The following is a 22,909-nucleotide window of genomic DNA, read 5'->3' on the forward strand; positions in this document are numbered from 1 at the left end:
GAGAAAATTGCATGACATACAGTTTGTACTTTGCGATAATAGACCAAACATTACTCTATTTAAACTGCAGTAGTAATAATAATAATAAGAAGAAGAAGAATTCTTAATTTTCTGTGAACAGAACAACCTGTGAGGAGATGGCATTCAAACTCTGCAGGTGTAAACATCTTTTGGAAGATTAGGGTGGTCCAATGACTGTGGAGGCCTACATTCTTTGCAACACATTCGGAATCCCAAGATCTTTCAAAAAACTCTCCAACCAACCAGACACCCTATCTAAACAATAAACCACCAATGACATAATCTTTGTTGACGCCAGCTGCATCTTTCTGATTTCCTTTGCCAGGAGAGAGTACTTGCCGATTTTCTTATCCTCTTTAGTCACCACGTTCCTATCCCATGGCACTGAGAAATTGACAAACGTCCACTCCTGAACCATTCGATCCACTACTGTAAGGTCTGATTGATTGTATTCCATCTTCTGTGTTGTCTCCATGCTCCTATCCCCCCAGATCTGTACATATGTACATTCCCATCCTCTGACACCCTCACCTCATCCAGATCCTCCTTATACCACAAGTCAGCACACTTCACACCATACTTCCGACAAAGCTCCCAACCGATCATGCCTCTTCCAATACTTGGCACAAAACCAGTACAACCACTCGCCACATGCCCAACTGACTCCACCTCCTTGCCACACACTCTACGCTTTGGATCTACATGGACATCCTCCTTCTCAATTGTGCCCCAAAAAAACCTCATTCACAAGTTTGCTCCTGAGCAGCAAAAACATGATTTATCCCTTCTTGATATATTACCCTCCTTCCTTCTTCCCACCACTCTTGACAAAATACTTCCACAACACCTTCCTCTCCTTACGTGTCCACTTACACTTGTGTTTCCCTCTCTTCCAAGCCTTTCTACCTTTCTTAATCACGCCATCAACCTGATCACCTTTCCTTGTCTAGCCTTCACAGCCATTGGTCCCTCCCTCCCCACCATGATAAAAAGTTTCAACGACACTGACCTGATTCCATAATGTACCTGTAGCTTTTAAGAAAAGCTCTTTCCTTGTCAGTGATAGCAGCCCATGGCTCGTTCGCCCCTCCAGACCCCAGCCTCTTCTGACAGCACTTGCTAATGCTGGAAAAGTCTTGACAAATGCTGTAAAGCAATTCAACAGTAACTTGCCTTTCGATTCAGTATCGTTTGAATCTCTCAGTCGTACATTCAGTTCTCCTGTTAGGGATATCCACCAGCACCAGTAGGAGGAGTCTGCTCACTTTAATAATAATAATAATAATAATGATGATGATGATGACGACGACGACGATTACGTCTCACACAATTCCAAAATACTGTAGAAGCTCGACTGTATTGCACATAATTTCATCATCATTACGTGAGCCCTGTGTTGTTGCGCAGCTTCATTTCTATTCAGTCACGTGACAGCACGGAATGATTTGGCTGATGAAGACTGTCATACAGTCAAAACCTTTGATTTTGGAATTGTGTTAAACTTTGAATTAAGATTTTTTACGCAAGCATTATCTCCCAAAATCAGGAATGAACTTTCAGTCTTGTTTTGTCTTAAGTTTGTTCTGCTGTTGATGGTAGTTTTTTGTATTGATTTTACCTGTTACTAGCGTCCAATGGTGAAGCTTAGAGTGGGTCAGTGGGTGAAAACTGAATGGAGAGGCCAGTGGTAAGGTCAACAACAACAACAACAACAACAACAACAACAACAATTTTATTTTGGTAAATGTGATAGTGGATGGCTTACCCAGCCAATCGCTAGAAAAAGCTAGTCGAGGCGGGACAAGCCCAAGCCGAATACAAGAACACACCTATTAAAAGACAATAATTTCCACAACAACACTTAGTCTAACAAATTAAAGATACAGATTACATTAGGACTGATTATTAACAAATAACTATTAACTAATAAAGGCCAGCAAGTTTACGCGCAACTATATCACGCTATTAGAAACACAGTTTACTTGAAAATCTGCCAGCTGATAAAGATTACATAATGTTGTAGTTGTAGGTCAATCAATAACACTTTTCAGATGCAACTGATCTGTATTTCCCTCTGGTCCAGGTCATATTATTGTCCCTAGTTTCATCCCTAAACTGACCCCCAATTAATGAGAAAACTCATCTTGTGTTAGACAGTGTAAAATACTGGTATGCAAGTGGCACTCTTTGGAGGGGAAGGGTTAATCAGTAGTGAGATTTGGGGTGCGTTCGATTGACCCTATTCCTGAGTAAGAATACGTGGAGTGCTGATTTAAAACGGTATGTCTGGCGTTTTGAAGCAACAAGGATAATAAAAACATGTTTAAAATATCAATTTAGTAGGTGTTTGACATTGTAATGTGAATCTCCGTAAAAGCGAAGGATTTCTAACTTCTATTCTGAGTAATCCTATTCCGGAATACGGTCAATCGAACGCACCCTTAGCATCAGGGTTACGTGAAACAACAAGGGTCGGCTGGTTTCACGTAAAATGGGAGTGAAACTTGTAACTTTTCTCTGTCAATCTTAAGTAATTAGTTAACAAAAACAAAAACTCGGAGTCTTTTTAAACATTGTTTGTATAATAAGATGCTATATAAAATGAAAAGCCTTACCTGTCAAACAGTGTCAAATTTTACGAGTTCCAATGAAGCCGTTTCGTGAGTCAGAGAATTTTGGTAAGGAGTCAGATGTGAACGAGCTTAAGTCGTGAAACCTAATTCTTCCTTGTTTGACTTACTGGAAATTTGTTTGGAGGCTCTTTTTTCCTCCAAAAAACGAAGAAGGAAAACGAGAAGAAAATTCCACGTCTACGGTAAACGTGAAAATGCCTACTTTCACAAAGAAAGGCAAGCGGCAAGCGGCAAACGCAAAAAATAGCCGGAAAATCACGATCACGTGGTCACTTTTGCCGTTCGCATTTCACGTAAACATGATGCTAAATCTCTCTGATAATTATTACTGTACATCAGTGGCGGATCTAGGGAAGGGCCCCCCCCCCCCCCCTTATTTTGGCAAAAACGAAAAGTATATATTCTGGTAAAAATTGAGGCTAAAATTCTTTTTGGGTTCACACTCAAAAAAACCGCCTCCCCCCCCTCCTTAGCTCAAGGTCTGGATCCGCCACTGTACATGTATCAACAACAACAACAACAACAGCAATATTTTTTACAACACTTCCCATCAGGATCAAATAGCACAAGTCTCAACCAAAAATAACATAGCTAATTGCAATAATATTATTACTCCACCAAGCCCAAAGCACAACATGGGATGTCCTCTTTTGTTGGGATGTGACATGCTGTTAAATTTTTGGCTCTCAAAATTCCTATAGACATTTAAGTGTTTGCAACATAATTTAATAATCCTGTCCTGTTTGAAGTGTTTGACGGTCATTTTATGTGGCTTGGCCTTGTTCTTAGGTTGAAAGCAAGAGTTATGCAGCTGGACTGCAGTTTGGTTAAGGTAAAATCATTATTAAATAAATTATTCTCAGTAAATATGCTTGAAAGTTCACACTCCTGATATTATAGAAAATTACAGTTTTGTTGGCTTGATAGCCCAATGATGTACTTGTTGTGACTGCGCTGACGTGCATCATTTTTGGGTTTTGCAGATGTTGTTCCAGATAGATAATCGTTCTGAATGGCTTTACAGAGGATCAACAAGATTGGAACCTCTTTATAGTGCTTTGGTAGGACTGTTTCTTCAGTCTTAAGTGGTATTGTGATAAATTTATGACCAAGATTTAATTCACTGAAAAAAAATTGATGATGACGAGGCTGCTAAATTCCTTCATTTTCTCTATCAGTTTTCTTTCATTTATTTTATGTTTTTGAGACGAGTGTGTGGAACTACTGTAACACTAATATAACAGCTTTTGTCAAATTATTTGAAGGCTTTTAGTGCTTCTATTATTGTTGTCTTTGTAAGTACAGTGCAAGTCCTACTTTTAAGCCTGCAAGAGCCATGGAATACCAACGAGGTCCTGGGGTTTTCCGGAGTTTTCTAAGCTTCGTTTTATTATTAACAATACTATTAGTTTTAGAAAGATGTATTTTCATTTTGCAGGTTAATGGCAAGATATCCACAGCTAGAAGGAAGAGGTCACGTAAGCTTACACGAGGGAAGACCACAGAACCCTTCATTGATTACAGCATCACCAAGCCTTGTCTGGGCATTTCACCTTACAGCAAAACAGATCCTAAAGGTGTGTGCTGGGCCGTTGTATTTTTTCTGTGCCTGTGATAATTATCGTTATTTTTACAAATCAGATTTTCGCCAGTCTGTTTGAAGCACGCTTGGTGCCAAACTGGGATTGGACCTTGACAATTTATACAGCTGTAGGCTTTAATTCGATTATCATCATCATAGTTTTGATCAAACACTAACCCTGCTTCAAGGAGCTTCTTTCTGGTCCTAGTAGGTCTTTAAGTCGTCATTTCTTTTCTCTCATACCATCATACATGTATCTTGTGTCAGGTCATGATCATTTACAACTATTGATACATGTAGCAGACATTTCAGTTTTGGTGGAAACAATTTCTAGACATTTCATCTGATGCATGTGTTCAAGCAAACTGATTTTGAATGAATATGTCAAATTCCCAGATGAATCAAAATTTAATTGATTTTTAGTTATTGTTGTTTTTAGTTTAGCCTATAAGGTAAATTATTTTGAAACTTGACTTGTTCCTTTACATTTATTTGAACATGACAGAAATGTCTTCAAGTTGACATTGATGCTGCGAGCATGGAAACATAGGCTTTCACTAATGTTGATATAATTATTATCATTAACATAATTATGTCAACTGTTAGATAAATGTCAAATGGCTCCAAACGGTACATGTAGGTGACATACTGTACTTTGAAGTTGCAATTGGTTATTACAGTAGTGCCATTTTTGAAATATATTTTTCTTGTACATGCTACAGGTGAAGAGCAACATAAGCTAGAGGAAAAGCGCCAACAAACACAACTTGAACAGCAACGACAACAAGAGGTCGGTTTGCCTTGTGCTTACTTCTCGTCTCGGTTACTCGGCTGAAATTTTCCTCATGGACAACACCAAATTTTTGCTTTTGTTTTAACAAGGCCATTATAATAGTTATAATGTTCAAACAAATTTAATTGCAAACGTTACAGTACAGGAGGAGCTTCGCACGTATGTGATGTATAAATTTTCATGTGCAAGTTGTAATGCTTGTTATGTTGGTGAAACCAGCCGACATTCTCCACACATGTGCGCGAGCACCTGTTTTCCGACAAGTATAAATGCATCTGCAGAGTTCAGAGTCTTACAGAGCGAATGCAAAAATGGCCGCCAGCAAATTTTTCATTTATTTTTGTGCAAATTAGGCTGACTAGCCTCGTTTTACAGCTAAACTTCTTTCAATTTTAGACGTGCTAACGAGGCCAGTAAGGCCAATTAACACAAAAACAAAAGAATAATTTATTGGCGGCCATTTTTGCTTTCGGTCAATCGGACACAGACTTAACTGATTAGAGTGTAATGTGAAGTGCTAAGTTTCTACCCCATATGAACCATACTAATGGAAATGGGCCCACACAAGGACAGAGAAAAACTCTAACCACGGTGGGAATTGAACCCACGACCTTCGGGTTAGATCACTGTTGCTCTACCGACTAAGCTACAAGGTCAGGCGGGAGCAGGCCGTGGGAACTGAAGATGTTAAAGTCACTAGGTTTAAACCTAGCACTTCACATTACACTCTAATCAGTTTAGTCTGTTAAAATATAAGTGCTACACGGCCAACGTTTACAAAAGCGTAATCCTTCCTTGTACTTGTACATGTTCATTGCCGTGACTGTAACATCTTCTGTTCCCACGGCCTGCTCCCGTCTGATCTTGTAGCTCAGTCGGTAGAGCAGCGGTGGTCTAACCCGAAGGTCGTGGGTTCAATTCCCACCCTGGTCAGAGTTTTTCTCTGTTCTTGTGTGGGTATTTCCATTAGTAGGGCTAACGCTCACATGGTTCATATGGGGTAGAAACCTAGAACTTCACATTACAAATATAAGTGCTACACGGCCAACGATTGCAGAAACGTAATCTATCGTGTACACAGGATTGTTTCAGAATCCTGGACTCTGTGGCTACTAGGTTTCAGGTCAAGCGTAAAGAATCCATGGACATTATGGGAGAAACCCAGCCTCAATCAACAGGTTAAACACATAAACATGACTCTCTTCCTCTAGTCCTTTTACAAAAACGTAATCCTTCCTTGTACTTGTACTGACGTTGAAGAAGAAGAGCTGAGATGAAGCCACTGACGTTGTGAGCTCCCAGCGTCAGTGGCTTCATAGCTCAGTTGGTTAGAGCGTCGCACCGGAATCGCGAGGTCACGGGTTCAAACCCCGTTGAAGTCCTGAATTTTTCAGGCTGCTCTACGCAATTGTAAAATTTGCGTTCATAACTGCGAAGATCATAGCTTCACTTGATTTCATATCCGCAGTTCATATATGATTCATTTCATATACCATTTCATCAAAGAATTGTGTGCGGGACCGGAAACGGGTTTTTGCGTTTTCGTTGCACGCAGTGCAGTATCCGGTCATCGTATGACTCGGTAACACATCTTACCGGGCTAATTACATAATTTTCTAATTCTACCGGTATTGTTGAGAAAAAAGTATTTTTAGATACCATCGTAGAAAGTTGTAAAGCATTCGTTTACTGGTTTTTATTGGAGTCAACGCCGCTAACAACAGTTTTAAATGTGAACACATATTCTACGATCGCACTTAACCATATGGTTGGGTCATGGAATGTGGACTTTGGACTTCGGACTTCGGACTTCGGACTACGGAATTGAACAAGATATTGTAACATTAAAAATCACTGAAATACTGTGAATTTTAAAGGAAATCGGCTGAAACTCCTTCGAACAAAGTGTAGGCTACCCGTTGCCTCTTGCTATTATTGGGGCTTACCCTATTGGGTGGCCCTCACCAACGTGGATTGTGAAATTCAGACAAGTAATCAAAACTAAGCCATGGAAAATAACTTTGGAAGAGAAATTAAAGTAAGTGACGAAAAAACTCGGCTCCCAAGCCAATGATAACCATTACTTCTTTCATAGCACCAAGAACAGATAAGAGATGAGAATAAAAAGATGTCTGTGTCTACGGTTTCAACAAAAACAGCTACCACAACCAGAGGTCCTGTTGTGTCTACCACATCAGCTGTCACCACAGCATCTTCCACTGTCGCATCAGCTACTGGAAATGTCATAACATCCTCCAAGGGGGTAACTGAGGCATCTACACCAAGTTCACAGTCTGCAGAGTCGAGTGGTAAAATGAACGAGGGACAGGGGGGTGAAAATGGTTCTGGAAGAAAGGCACCTGGTAGGCCTAAAGTTATAGACTTTAATTTAAGCCTAAGGAACCTGTCCCTTGAAATCCCTCCAAATTATTTATGATCAAAAAGCTGCTTGTAAAAATGAACTGTGGTGGCTGATTTTAAAGAGTTGGTCTTAGTATGTTTTCGAGATCTGTAAAGAGAGAAAGATTACGACTAAATTGTCTTTTTGGTATCCAAAGTAGATGAAAAATGTTTAAGGGCTTTCTTTGTGTACATGTCGACCCGAGGCACGCCATGTTGGTCCCAGCAACACAGTAACCTTCAAAGTGATCAATTTTTTTTTGTTTGTTTTATTTTCATTGCAAGGGTTTTTTAAAACATTTGCAGCTCACTGGTTTTTATGGTTTTATATTATGGTATATTTTATTGGTGTTCTTTTTAATCGTAATATTTTGTTCACTTGGCTTTGTTTTGCACTGATGTCACGTCAAAACGTTGCTTTCAAACGGACCTCTTTTTGGGCCAACCACTCAATCAATTTTAAAATGCAGGACTCGTGCTAAAAGCTTGAATCTCAATTTAAGGACAAGATCCTGTTGGAATGCCATAAAAGTTAGTTGCATCTTTATAAAGCGACAAAAATAGAAAGGCATTGGCTATTCGTACGGGACCCGTACACCGACCTATATTTGCTATTCATACGGGAGTCTTCTTAGAATGATTATTACAGGTTCTAACCCTAACCTTCAACGACATAGCCACGCAGTTATTGAAAGCTAACCGTTTTAAAATAGGTGCTTACACTTAAATACTGTTTATCAGCGCTATTTGAAATGGGTGCTTAGACTTGAATGCAAGAAACTCAAGGCAGGTCAAATGGCCGGTGACATCGAACGAAGGAGTTATTTCGTGAAAATTAAACAGGCATCGACTCCCGTGTGAACAACAAATGTAGGTCGCTGGACAGGGTCCCGTACGAATAGCCACTTTGAAACAGAAAACCCCTGTAGGTTACATGGCGACAATTTAAAACTGGACAAAATTAATGGTGCGGAATATATTGTATTTGAAAAGTACTCACGTTCTTAGCAGAATGTACATGTATAGATGCTTCAAAAAACAAATCAAATAACAGTGTACTCTTCTTACAGGTGCAATTCAGTCCAGTGCATTCAAAGCGAGTGAGTCTAATTCAAAGACTGGATGTGAAGATGGTCACTGTGTAATACCTCTTTCAGGACCGACAGGTAGAAGTGATCTTCGCACTTAACTGGAAAATTTAAGCAGTTGTCTCTTACCACCTGAAAAATTCACGCAGCTTCAAAGGGATTCGAACCCATGCCCTCTGTGATGCCGGTACAATGCTGGTGCAATGCTGGTGCAATGCAGGTGCAATGCAGGTGCAATGCTCTACCAACTGAGCTATCAAGCCAATGAGTTGGGAGCAGGGCAATTTGTTGGGCTCATGGTTTCCCGTGAAAGGACTCGATGGATGAAAAAAATGTATATGGCTCGAACGGCCCCACGCGCGCTTTCATTGTGAAACTATTGGGAAAATCCCAAATCCCAGGAGCAAGGATGGCACAGTCGGTTAGTGCGCGGCCTTGGTGCAAGAGGTCCTGAGTTCGATTCCCGGATCTCGCAACCTTGTTTCGACTTCTTTCCTTTCCGTGTAGCTAAGTAGCCTTAAATACCCGTAAAACGGAGCACTGATGGAGAGTGGGGAGTGAAATGAGCGCACCGTCGACCTCAGGTTTGTCAGTTGAATTACTGTTACGAGTTATCGACGTTAAATATGGTTGCTTTACTTTACTTTACTTTACTATGAGGGCCGTACGCATTAGCGCGAGTAGGGCCGGATAGGGCCGGAAAAAGCCGTACGGCCCTACGAAGGAACACGTACTGCTCCGTGCGATGCGATTTTAGAGGAATTCGTCGCTTTTAAACATCCAAGTTATTTACAGCCAGAAAAGCAAATGCCAACAACATGTGAAGTAAATTTTCTATGCAAGTTACTTATTTTGTCCAAACTTCATCTTCTGAGTGCTCATGAATAGTTTAAAGAGCTTATATGATAAAATGCTTAATGACTGACTTTAGGTGAGGCCGGACAGGAAAATATTTGGCCCTCGGTCTTGGCCTCGCTGCGCTCGGTCCATACGCCATTACCTCGGGCCAGATATTTTCCCGCCCGGCCCTCCCACTCAGTCAATAAGTACATGTTGTTTGTTTCTCAGTGCGCCAGCGGACGAGATTCTGCGAATCCTGCGACCTGATTGGCCCTGGGAGCGGGCATTTTTTGACACCGAATCTATTTACAAGCGGAAGGAAGTGTTTCAAAACAGATTTTAGACAAGAGGCGTGAAAATAAAATTTAAACAAAAATATTTCTGTTTGAAACGTTCAGTTTGTAAGTCGCTTACTGCGTTCGCTATCAAGCGCGGTGCGAATCAACCATTGAAAAAGTGATTTCAGAGAGCAAGAGAGAGAGAGAGAGGAAAAGAATAAATAAGTTATTTACCAGCTAAGGGTCGATCCGTATGGAGCGTTTTCACTCACGTGACCAGCAGCCATATTGGATTACTGAAACAAAAGAAAGTATTTGCATAAAAAAAGAGTTTAAATCCCAGAGGATTAGTTTGGGATACCATCATGGCCGCAATTTCCTTTGTTTTGGAACACCAAAATAGCCGCCGTGACGTCATGTGAAAAACGCTCTATAGCGAAAAACTTTGACCGCGGTCTTGACAAAACTGCCCTCGGCCTGCGGCCTCTGGCAGCATTTTCAAGACCTCGGTCACAATTTATCGCTATATGGACCTCCCAGCTGGCAAATAACATATATATTTCGTCTTTAACCCGTTTCTTTATATTTATTTCATTCTTTCAGGACCACAGGGCAAACAAAGTTTTTCAGGTGTTGACAAGTGCGGAAATGGTTGCAACGGGTGTGATAGCTGTGGTAACAGCTCTTTGTCAGCTATTCAGGCCAGTAATGCAAGGAAGAAAACTAACGCAGGATTAGGTAAGAGTGATTGTTTCTGTTATGACACTTTCAAACTCGGAAAAAAGGGGAGACTCCTAAGAACTTGCGTCATTGAAGTAGTTTCCTGTTTTCTTCAGTGTCTTTTTTTCATATTTTAGTTATTTGCTCAGTTTGTTTTCGTATAGTTTATTTTAAACACAGAAAAATATCTGTGCTTTCTTTTTGCAAGGACCTATCGCAAATCATAGCTAAACATTGAGGATAAGAACTAAAGCAAAAAACTATCATTCTGTTCCTTTAATTTTTTCGAATGACATGCAGTAGTTTATTGTGGCAATTTAATCTTATATTATTTCCCAGTGACAATGATCTATTTTACAAAAAGATGTAAAAGTAAACCTCTTAAAAATTTTCTTGTGGCTCTCATACAGTTACGCCTGAAACTATCTTGGCCTTGCGTCCACCGCGGTTGAAAAGATTTTTCCACGCGGGAAAACCAAGGTGCGGTTTTACTGCCGCGGAATAGAGAAGGCAAAGAGCGACAGAAAAAGAAAGAACACTAAAATTTGTCAAGTGAAAACAGGGTTCGTACAGGTCATGGAAAACCTAGAAAGTCATGGAATTGAAGTATTTCAGTTTCCAGGCCTCGAAAGTCATGGAATTTAATTGTCGGTCATGGAAAGCCATGGAAAATTATAGTTACGTGTGGTACGTAAATTATTGCAGAAGTGGAAGCAAGGACCAAATAAAATGCAGACGAGTTATGTCAGAAAATACCCCCAAAACAAGGACGATTTTGACAATTTTCGAAACTGGCAGCTAAACTTTCGGTCATGGAAAACTGGAAAAAGTCATGGAATTTGAAAAACTCTTAAGAGTACAAACCCTGGAAAATATTTCATATCAAGTTGGAAGACCAGCTTGGGGGTATACTCCTAGAATTTCAATTTAAGAGTATTTGTGCACGTTCACAGTCAACCCAAGGGATCGTTTGCAAAGGTCCAATGGCATTGAGGTTATTGACCTGGATGGAGACAGCACGGCCGCACAGCTCAGTGTTTCTTTGGAATCAGACCAGATTATAGATTCACTGAGGTCAAGAAAGAGCGAGGTAAGTCTCTGTAGCATAGACCTGATCGGCTAACTCAATGTTCTACCCAATTCGAATCTCCCGAGAATAAGATTCTTTGTGTATTCTATTTCTATTTGTGTAATAATGTAGCATTCATATTTAAATGATATGGAAATACCTGGAACAAAATGTCTTATTCCCAGAGGGTTTGAATTGGTTACAACATCGAGTTAGCCGATTAGGTCTATTGTGGCATTTTACTTAACAGTTCTATTGTCTCTTGGCAAGATAGACAGACAGACAGACAGATAGATAGATAGATGAGTCTATTTATACACGGTATTTCCATCACCTAAATTACGTATGAACTAACAACCTATCTACCCAACTACAGTTACAAAAGAATAAAATTTAAAAACAATGAAAGCTGCTATCCTGCTGCATTAGAAAAAACTGTGGCGACTCAATTTTGTCTTAAAATCTTGTAGAGATGTAGCTTGGCGTAATTCAGTGGGTAAGCTATTCCACAACTGTACTCCGCTGTACAAAAAGCTTTTTTTTAAATAGTCAGTCCGGGCTTGTGGAAGTACTAATTTGTTTTCAGTATTCCTTAAACGGTAGGAATTTATATTGTCGCGAAAAGCAAAATTTAATGTTAAGTATTCGGGTTTCATCTTATGTGAAATTTTATACAGTCGAACCTCTCTAATACGGACACCGAAGGGACATAGCAAAGTGTCCGTATTAGAGAGGTGTCCGTTGTATAGAGGTCATGAATATTACGTCACTTCAAAGGCTACATTGATGGTATTAAGTGTTCTTCAAATCAAAACTGGCCCAAACAAGTCTTTGAGGTGCATAATGGACAGCACAAATCGTTACAATACAAGCTGTACAATTCCAAAAACATATGGCAAACTATAATACAGTTTCCGAGCAGTAACATAACAGAAAAGTAACAAGTGTAGCGAACACTAACATACAGTAGAGTATTTAATGAAAGTTCTTTGTTATTGAGTCATTTTGCGTTAAAGAAGTCTGTGATGTTCTTCTGAACAGCATTCGCTAGTCGTTTTTTGACATACAACGACTGAGGTTTTGAAATAATCTTGCATAACTCATCAGCCAAATTTGATTCAATGACGGGAAGGAAAGAGAGAAAAAGGAAAGCAGCAACTGGAGAGTCTTCAAATAATAAGAAATCTTGATGATAAATGGCAATGACATGTCGATATATAATTTTTACTGATTGAGAACAAATGATACTGTTATCGTATGAACAATGAAACAATTGATTACACTTAATGATATGTAACGACAAACAGGAAATCTTATTGAATAAGAACTGTCATCATTGGAGTGTCCGTAATAAAGAGGTTAAGTTTTTATGAATTTTCTCTCTGGGGCCGAGATTTCGTGTCCGTTGTCCGTATTATAGAGGGTCCGTATTATAGAGGTTATTTTTACAAAGAATGTATGGGCATTTTCTCGGGACCAAGTGAACTGTCCGTATTAGAGAGGTGTCCGTATTAGAGAGGTGTCCGTAAGGAGAGGTTCGACTGTACATCATAATAGATTTCTCTTCTAGTCTTTGATGACAGAGTTTGCGTCACGCTAGTACCCGTAGCAAATCACTTAAATCACTGTCATAACTAGCAGACATCAGTATGCGGGCTGCACGATTTTGAAGCTTTTGGAGTTTTTCAGAAAGGCCCTTATTACAGTTTCCCCACGCCAGATCGCAATAATCATAATGATGCTGAACAAAGCTGTTATTTACATTGACTAATACATCGAAAGGGATTTGATGCCGTATTCGTTTAATTGCACCAACAGCGGAAGCTTCTTACAGGTATGATCAATGTGATGTTCCCAGATTAAAAATTGATCGATGTAGACTACAAGTGATTTTGCTGAAGCTACCTGTTCTAATGTGCTGTCATAATAACTAACAACAGACTTTCTGAATATTTCGATAATCTCTGCCTTGAAGCAATTAACTTAAACTCAGTTTTTGTCAGATACAAGGTAAGCTTGTTTGCTGATAATCATATAGACACTTGACATAAATCATGATTGAGGCAACAGTTTATATGTTTAACGTCTGCACTAGCGATCAGCATATATTCTTGGTTGTGAAAATGACAGGCAAATTGGTAAGTCGTTAATGTATAGGAGAAAAAGGAGGGGACCCAGAATTGTTTCTTGTGGGGCACCGCATCTCAGGAGTTTGGAAAAATTTGAGTTCGGTTATTTAAGTAAGGTTTGAACCATGTATTACTGGACTGCCGTATTCCGTAGCACTGTAATTTATGTAACAAAACGTCGTAATCGAATGTATCGAAGGTCTTTTTCAGATCTAAGAAGACAACAGCATTGACAAGACTACAATCAATGTTCATAGCCCAATTGTCAAATGTAGAGTGTAGTGAACTTGTGAGACTGTTATAATTTGTTGTTAAGTACCGATATAACTGGTCGTAAATTATCCGCTCAAACACTTTAGCCACTACTGGAATTACTGACATTGGACGGTAATTGGTCGGATCAGTTTGCGTCCCTGAACTTTTATACAACGGAGTGACTCTTGCAGATTTCCATTCATCTGGGAAGATGCCTGTTATTAGGGATATATTAAAGATTGCAGTGAGATGCTCTGCGAGAAAGTTGGGGCATCCCCTCAATAATTTCGCTGAAATATTATCCAATCCAGTTGGCTTTGACTTTCAAAATTTAGACAGAAGCGAAAACACGTGTGCAGGAGTTGTTTTTTTTTCTTCAGATATGAAAACTTCATTCTTACTATTAAGAAAGAGGCCATTTGGGAGAGAGTTGAAAACCCTTCTCTCAATAGGAAGGGAGCGCTCAGACACTCATTGTCACATACGTGGGACAGGACAGTGAAGCTGATTGGTAGCCGCTTGTCACGTGGCACTTCTGTCACGTGACAAGTTGTCAGTTGCCTGAAGAAGACCGTGAGATATGGTCGCAACAATAGAGAGCTTTAGGGCCGATTTACACGGTACGACTTTGTCGCATGCGACAACGGCTTACGACAAGCCCACGACATGATTTACGATTGTTGTTTACGTCAGAAAAAATGTCGTAGCATTTTAAAACATGTTTTAAAACGCTGCGACAATCGTAAGTCATGTCGTAGGCCTGTCGTGAGCTTGTCGAATGCGACAAAATCGTATCGTGTAAATCGGCCCTTAGATTCTCGTACGAGAACGACTACGAGTACGAGATTTTCTCATACGACAACAGTGAGCGCGCGCAAACCAGCGTCATTTTGGCGGGAAAAACGTGATGCCGTCGTCATTTTAGTACGAGATTTAGCAAAAATGTCGTTTTAGAAACTTCATGCCAAGCATTGCCACATCATGATGAAGTAAATAAATGTGTCATTGATTCATTACACTTTCTTGGTGAATATAATCAAATGCTCAGTAATCAATATAGCCCGAAACGAGGGTAACCAATTGCAGCTATCCACCAAATTCGGTACCCAATCTTTGGTCAGAATTAAATTTGAAACTCGATCATCTTGATTCAAATCCCATCCCTTAACCACTCGATCACGATGCCTCCAAGAGCTACACCACCACTCTTGACAAAAAGTGGAAAATCATTTAATTCCTGCCTAATGGATGAGTGCCATAGATATGCGAGCTTCAGGTGCCATTTGTAATTCAATTATAGAAGCAGCGTTTTGTCCACAGTCATTTGAGATCTCTAGTGCCGGCCTAGCCAAGCAACGATCCCACCGCATCCAACAATTAACGAAACAATAATAGAGAGCTTTAGCACGAGACGTTTTTGTCAACACGGACGCCAAGTAGCCGAGGTGAAACTGGGTCGAAACCGGCGTCTGTGACTTGGCTTGTTTGCATTAAGCATGTCACGTGAGTGATTTTACGGCATCGCTAAGTGTACAGCAGTTTTGATTCTTTGTCTTCTTTCTTAATACTGAATCATGCATGACTTCTTTAAGAAAGACAAGAAATATGCTTTTTCAGAGCTACCATTAAAGATTGATTTCAGAGGATGAACTTATTGTTTTATTGGAAGGGAACACGGCTAGAAATTCGCAACCCAGTTACGATCGATAATCCTGAACTGATCCTGAATGTAAAGCAAAGTTTAGATCTGCCAGTGTTGCTTATTTGTCCAATCCAATTGGTTTATTTCTGCAAAGGAAAGCAAATGACAAATTAAAATGAAGCGTTCCAAAAAAGAAATTAAATTTGACGGTCATTAGAATTTTACAAAATTCAACATGGTTTTTCTGGAAATGTTGTCTTAGCATTGCCAGCGCATTTAAATTTAAGACCACAGAGAAAAACTACAAGCACGTACAAAAGGATATATCATAAAGGAAAACAAATATTTTTCAAAAGACATACCCTAGGTTTTTGGGAAGACTGAGTCTCGGCGTCTGCAGCGCTGTTCTTCATTAGCCGGTAGAACTGACAAGGAAGAGTTTCTTTCATAAATAATAGGAATTAGAAAGTTGATTGTCCAGTATTAGCAGGAAAACAACAAAAATCAACCAATTAAACAGAGTTATTGCACCTAAAATGAACTTACCTCCCCGCGGTTTTGTTTTTCACCACAGACGCCAAATAGCCAGCTTTGAGGTTTGTGACTTGACGTCTGTGACGTGTGACGTCATTTTCTTTGCAAAATCACCTCCGGACGCCGTCCTTTGCTAAATTTTATTTTATTGGACATAAGACGTGCGAAACCTTATTAAGTGCCATGTTGTCAGTTATCAATCGTTTTACATATAACTTATCAATTCGTTAAAGGCAGTATTACTGTATGCATGTTACCTATAGTCACAATCAACTTCTGCGTCATCACATAGATGTCCCTTTCAGTTGAAAGTTTCAACTCGAGGCAATGATATGACATCTCTTAGTTAATTCTTGCACTTATTCTCTTACGTCAGTAGTGTATTTTCAATAAAAATTGGAAATGGGGATGAAGTGCTCCTCTCGTCACACTTTTGCCCCCATAGAATCGACACTTTGTACTCCTGGGATGTACATGTAGGTTAGTTGAGGCCCTAGGGAGGCCCACGATTGGTCACAGCCGACCCTGATGGGAGACCCAACTCCCTCCTCTCTATCGGTCTGTGCATCTTCCAAATTTACCCAGGAATGGTCACAGTTGGCCCTGTGAGGAGGCCCAACTCCCTCCTCCATACCGGTGTGTGTACCGCCCTGGTGGTAGGTTTTTATTTAGCTCACAAAATCCAGGAGTACATGGGGCTGACCTTTTCAGTGGTGAACTTCGTCTCCCACTTCCTCTTTTGAGTCACACCAAATTGTTGTTTTTGTTGATGTTAAGTATAATAATTTTGGGTCCCCATGTCCCGAAGTTGTACGGCACACAAAAGCACTCCCGATGTACTGACAATTCCCGTGTTTAATAACGAAAATGAAACAATAACTACAAAATAACTGGTCTCATGTTCCTCGTGTTGTTTGCGTTGTGGCTTCTCAAAAACCTTCCTATTTCACAATACTTCTCTGTCTCCTATTTCGCTTGTCAATCATCTCAATACTAAATGTGACATCCGGTTGTAACGCTAGGCAGTCACGATAGTTCCGGTCACCCAAACATGAGGAAGTTGATTAATAGAACGTAAACATCAGTTTATGAATCCTGTCATTCGTGTAAACTATTTCTTCACACACAAGCCTTTTAATTGAAGATAATAACTATTAAGCATGGAGTTCTTAAGAGAATTACAAAAAGCGAGAAACAGTTATCTTTAAAAGAGCATAAACCATATAGTGAGGTATTGGGAAAATTGGCCCGCTTTGGTGATGAAGCGTTTGTCATCAAAACACAAGCTGTTGATTTGAGCTGATGTTTTTAGTGCTTCTTATGCTTGACCTTTTAACTTTCAGTACCTCACATCTAACCAGGATGGGTCGATACTGGATGATCTTTATAATGTTAGTACCAACTTTCATTCTTTGGACGAAACTCAACACCTTACTTCGCCCCACATTGTACGCAACAAAACACTGAATTGACTAGTCATGTTTCCTTAAGAGGTGTTTGTCAAGGGCATTTTTTGTTCGATTTGCATTCATTCATTATCGTCGTCGTCATAATCATCATTATCGCCATCGTCACTATTGTTGTCATTGTCATCTTCAACGAACGAAATGATATATAAAAGGAATCATATATTGAACTGCGGATATGAAATCAAGTGAAGCTATGATCCTCGCAGTTATGAACGCAATTTTAGCAATGGGCGGAGAGAAGCCTGAAAAATTCGTACCGGTATGGCGAGATCACGGTTCAAACCCCGTTTCAGGCTTCACTACGCAACTGCTAACTGCGAGGATCATAGCTTCACTTGATTTCATATCCGCAGTTCAATATATGATTAATTTCATATATCATTTCGTTCGTTGATTCATTCATCATGGGAACATTGGTACCCACAAATGATCAGCTCTCAACGTCAGTGGCTTCATAGGTCAGTTGGTTAGAGCGTCGCACTGGTTTCGCGAGGTCATGGATTCAAACCTCGTTGAAGTCCTGAATTTTTCAGGCTTCTCTACGCAATTGCTACAATTGTGTTTAGAACTGCAAGGATCATAGCTTCACTTGATTATCATGTTCCTCATCATCACCATGATCGTCGTCATCATCATCATTCCCCCCCCCCCCCCCCTGGTCTAACATGGTCTTCACCCGGATTATCTCCAATCATAACTGGGTCTTCAAAGCACACTTCACTCTACTTTTCTACTTTAGAAACAATTTTAACTGTTTTCAAAGAAATAGTCATTGAATGTTTGAAGCCATCATTTCACAGGCGTGGGAGGCTCCGTGGCTTCGTACGAACCGACGAGACGTTCGAAGCACTGGCAGCGCTCGAATCCCTGCTTTCCAAATGCCAGCAAACAAAGGTCAGAAACAGGATGCCGCCGCTCTGATCGAAGAAAGACTGAAGCAAAGCCAGGAGAAGAGTTTAGGAGAGAGTGAATCGCCTGGGTATTCTGTGGTCTCAAGTAAGCCTTCTATTAAAGGTGAGTCACAGGCTAACCAATTACATGTACGAACCTTAAACTGAGACAACTGAAGTATCGGTTGCATCGCATGACCGGGGAAACGCGCCACCCACATAATACTCTAGGATTGTTGTTTTTCGATCAACTGTGCTGGCAGCTGTTGGCATCAATAGGGAGCTTAAGCAATGACAACGGCGACGGCAACGAGAACGTTTATCTCAAAATATAAATTCACGTTGTTGTAATCACTTCGTGACTATTTCAACCTTTTTAATGTTACAAGGGTGTGTTATTTCCTCAAAAATGACACTGGTCGGAACGGCGCTTAATTTAGGGGGGAAAAATGAAAATTTATCCTCAAGTGCTGACGATCTTATTGAACCTCAAATTTGGCTATTTCACGTTGTTGTTTTGCAGACGACAGCAAAGAAATGGACAAAAGTGAAAAATGCACGTGCAGGGCGTGCAAAGCTATTGTTTTTGCCCACTAAATATGCACATTTGTGACATTCTCGTTGCCCTTGCCATTGCCGTTGTAGTTTTGAACAACGACGACGATTAGGACGTGAATGACCCTGCACGCGCGCTTCCGTCTTACATTTGGTGCGTTATGTTTGTTGCCGTCATCCTGAAAACAAGGACGTCTAATCGTTACGCTTCCTAGACCTCGCCCCAGTTCTCACGCTTCATTTTTTTCCATGGATCGCTCTTCCCGACTAGCAACCACCGACTGTCGCCGCGGGCGTGATTGACAGCATCTTCAGATGAATTTTGTAACCTAGAGTTAGTACATCGAAAGACACAGTACTGTTTTCTCTCTCTTTACATTTTCCTTTCCTTTTATCTAAGGGCCTCATAAATGCAACAAACTTTGCAATTCAAACCTGAGTATTTCAAAGGAGGAGAGTGTGAGACATAATCCAAGAGCAATTCCTCTCTTGCATAAGTGGAAAAGGTAAGATTTCTTTTAATAATGGCAATCATAAAAATAATCAACGTTCCACCCACGGGCTCCCATAACTTGAAACAAGCACAAGTGCACCATTGATCGGTACACTGCTTTCAAAAGTAGATCAAATCAAATATTAGTTTTTGATTAGAGAGAAAAACTGGAGGGCTCCGAAATGTTCTTAGAAAACCTCTCGGAGCAGAGTATAGAACTAACAAACTTGACCAATATATGGGAATTGGACCCAGTACACATTGGCGGAGGGAGTCTACCCTCACCTGAACGCCATTTTTTGCTACCGGTGGAAACTGCTATTGTTTAAAATTTCAGAGACTTCACTTTCACCAACTCACTTGTCACAATTTTAGTGCGACCTATAGAGTACAATGATACTGAATTATAACTTGCCCAGCGCATGAGAAATGACACTTTCTGACAACAGCCTCGAAGGCATTAACATTCTTATGTTTAGCTATCACACTACATGTAGGTGGTAGACTGTTTCAAGCCCTGATGTTCCGTGGTAGAAAACTAAATTTGCACACATTTGAGCAGAAGAGTCGGAAATTCAAGATTTTCGGCATGGGAACTGCTTGGTGTGGAACTAGCTAATGATCGATTTCTCAATTCTGGTCGAAACGACCTTAATCCGCGAATCAAAGAAGGATGCATAGTCTTAATTTTCTTTTACATTCCATTTTGTATTTGTTTTCTCTCAGAGAAATTGCCCAGCGTCACCCTGGAAACAAGAAAACCGTCTATTATCGAACCCCATGCAACAAAAGACTGGTGAGTTTTATTCTTTGAAATCAGCGAAGGTTGTTAGAATTTGAAAGTGATATTCGTAGTTAACACGGAATATTAGTTTGCACTTGATTTAGTACTGTATTATTTTTGCAGTTATTACTGTCTGCCATATGGCAATCCAGTCGAAAAACGAGTAGCATTTTTCCGTCTTTAATTTTTTTTTTGCATTTTTCCTGTGTCGGAAATCGGAAAAAGTGAGCAATAGGGTCTTTTCTGTCCCTCCCGTGCTAAGTATTGTCTTTGTGCCTAGAGTCTTCTGCGCGTATCTTTGGTAGGTTTCAGGGAGTAGTAGAGATGCGTAGATTTTATCCGGTGGATACAGTACAGGCAATGGCGGCGAAGCCCGTGTAAACGCGAATGGTGTTTTATTGGATCTTTAAACAAAATATACCCTTATGGAGCTAAAGAATGGAATGTCAATTCGATAAACAACACAAGCAGTGAAAAGTGAATAGATTTTGAGTTTTTTGGAGCAGTTGTGATTCTGAGTTTAGTTTACCGGGTTACCGTTTTGAACCGTTGTTGTTTACCGATTAGAGGACATTGCTGTTGGACCATGTTCGCCTACCGCTTCCGAACAACTTTGATTGCCTGGCCTGCTTCTTCTATGGTAGGAGTTACCAGGAGTACCTATTGGATTCCTAGGCTTTTTCCCTTTATTTTTGGATTGGCCCTTCCAGCAATACTCCCGGGAAAATCATGTTTCAGCGCCTTCAATACCACTTAACTCAGTGCCCTCTGTTTTTGTGTGACACTTACAACAGGCAACCCAGTTTACGCTCACGGAGCGTCTAGTGTGATGATTAAAGTTGTATTTGGATAATACGGTTTTTTACTTTTGCAGAGATCCTTTCCAGAGCTTGCGAATTACTGTAAGTGTGAACATAAATTTCACCAATTCTGTTAAATTGATTATAACGATATCTCTGTTACTCATTCGCTTTTGTTGGTCATTTCGGTTGACCGCATTCTGTAGTGCGCAGTAGTGGCAAAGCTTAATCAACCCACTTGCCATCATATCTTTGGTAAAAGCACTCAGTTGGCCGGCTTTTGCCTACCATTTTACAGTTGACGCTAAGTTACCCGGCCTAAGAATGGAAGCGAGGCTGCCGGTGACCCTGTTTTGATACAGACCTTTGTGCTTTTCTAGTTTTAATATAGGCTAATTAGAATTAAAACAAAATAATTTACATGATAAAAGCACGGAGGTCTGTATCAATGCAAGGTCACCGGCAGCCTCGCAGCCATTCATGGGCTAGGTCGCAGAGCATACAAGTGTAAAATGGCCAATTACCTCATTTAACCTTTTACTGGCCCTTACTGTATTTTTCCTCCTCTCCACTTTGTTCCACTCCGACAAGAAATTACATAACGCGCAAGATATCCTTACTCGAAGTATTCCCCCCTGATCTAACTTAGTGTCCGGTCTGGAACCGGTTTGCTTGAATTTGATTGGTGGAGGCCTTGCGAACCAGCAGTTCGATTGTTTCAGGACGAAGCTCGAGTTACGAAACTCCCCTCCATTTACCAAGGAAATCCATACTTTTTCGTAGTGTTTAGTCCCGTCATGTTGTTAAACGGCGTTTCCATTGTATCAGACCAGCAACTGTCCCTGTATAAACGAAAGGAGTATTTCGCGCTTGAAGAATGAGGATACTAGAGCCACCTCGGTCATAAGAGAAAGCAGAAAGAAAAGCTTGTCCGTCCTTTGAGGCAAAAACTGCTCTTGTGGTCTGGAGAACACGCTTCCCCTAGAAGGACCTCCCGGCCGGTGGATGCTATATTCCTTGTTTATTAGAAGTCTTATTTTGCGGTCTAAGTCACATTGTTTTCTTTTATTTCAGTCGCAATCACGGAAACTACCAATGTGTCGATAGATCAGTTTTGTTTTGATCCAGACATATCTTGCCAAGACACTGTTTATAGAGATGTGGTAAGAAGTTTCCTGATAGAGCGATTTTCCATTGAGCGCTTTCTTTGTGTGTTATTGGTCTGCTAGGCGATTGTCTCAAAAATCTTGCTCCACATTCCTGGCCAATAAGAGTAAAAAGAGTTGCCTGTTTTGTCAGGGTTTTCGTTTGAGGCCGGTGGCGGGACGTTTCGTCTGCCGGGTTGTTTATCATTTCTCGTCCGGTACTTTGACGCTGTAAATTTTAAGATTTATCGGGTTCTTTTAATCCCCATTTTTTTGGACTTGGGTATCTCAGGAAGCCATGGGCTGAAGAAACACAACACAATCGCGCAGAATTTTGACACTAAAACGCCCCTTATGAAAGGCGCTGTCTCCGTCTACGTAGCGGACGGTTGGCAAAAGTGGATGCTGTCGGATATTTAGGCACCCAAGGTCCACTTCGTTAATCTGTGAATTGTTCACTCTGATTGATGTACGAGAATTCATCCCTTCATGCTTAACAAGACAGGTTATTGCTGCGTTTTTCGTTTTTAGGAACCTATTTGTCCCGACATTTCTCGAGGTGCAGAAAATGTCCAGATCTCGGTATGTTTAGTCAGTCAATTTTCTTCGCAAAATAAATTCGTGAGTGATTTTGAAACATCTGTTTCAGTAACAAGCCCTCTTAATCGTCACTTTGTTGTTCGCACATGTTTAATAATCCGAGCGGTTGAAAGTTAAGGAGCGTTAATTAAACGTCGAAAAAATGAAACGTGACAAGAAAATGAAACCTAACTTCATCGGACGTTTTTG

At 40.4% G+C, this 22,909-nt stretch overlaps 1 protein-coding gene across 5 annotated transcripts in view; it reads left to right on the top strand.

Annotated features, from left to right (window-relative positions):
* Positions 1 to 22,909, top strand: part of LOC137970822 (histone-lysine N-methyltransferase SETDB1-like) — a 76,657-nt gene that overhangs the window by 28,859 nt on the left and 24,889 nt on the right. For 4 of the 5 annotated variants that reach the window (XM_068817400.1, XM_068817403.1, XM_068817401.1 and 1 more), the window contains 16 exons: positions 1,650 to 1,708; positions 3,444 to 3,486; positions 3,638 to 3,715; positions 4,093 to 4,231; positions 4,959 to 5,026; positions 7,125 to 7,392; positions 8,500 to 8,595; positions 10,239 to 10,373; positions 11,309 to 11,445; positions 17,328 to 17,375; positions 18,254 to 18,467; positions 19,299 to 19,404; positions 20,118 to 20,187; positions 21,050 to 21,077; positions 22,050 to 22,138; positions 22,652 to 22,702. In XM_068817400.1, the coding sequence (XP_068673501.1) occupies positions 1,650 to 1,708; positions 3,444 to 3,486; positions 3,638 to 3,715; positions 4,093 to 4,231; positions 4,959 to 5,026; positions 7,125 to 7,392; positions 8,500 to 8,595; positions 10,239 to 10,373; positions 11,309 to 11,445; positions 17,328 to 17,375; positions 18,254 to 18,467; positions 19,299 to 19,404; positions 20,118 to 20,187; positions 21,050 to 21,077; positions 22,050 to 22,138; positions 22,652 to 22,702 (1,629 nt within the window). The remainder of the gene's footprint in view (positions 1 to 1,649; positions 1,709 to 3,443; positions 3,487 to 3,637; positions 3,716 to 4,092; positions 4,232 to 4,958; positions 5,027 to 7,124; positions 7,393 to 8,499; positions 8,596 to 10,238; positions 10,374 to 11,308; positions 11,446 to 17,327; positions 17,376 to 18,253; positions 18,468 to 19,298; positions 19,405 to 20,117; positions 20,188 to 21,049; positions 21,078 to 22,049; positions 22,139 to 22,651; positions 22,703 to 22,909) is intronic. The other variant, XM_068817402.1, reaches the window with a different exon arrangement.

The sequence above is a fragment of the Montipora foliosa genome, chromosome 9 (assembly GCF_036669935.1).
Source record: "Montipora foliosa isolate CH-2021 chromosome 9, ASM3666993v2, whole genome shotgun sequence".
Lineage (NCBI taxonomy): Eukaryota > Metazoa > Cnidaria > Anthozoa > Scleractinia > Acroporidae > Montipora > Montipora foliosa.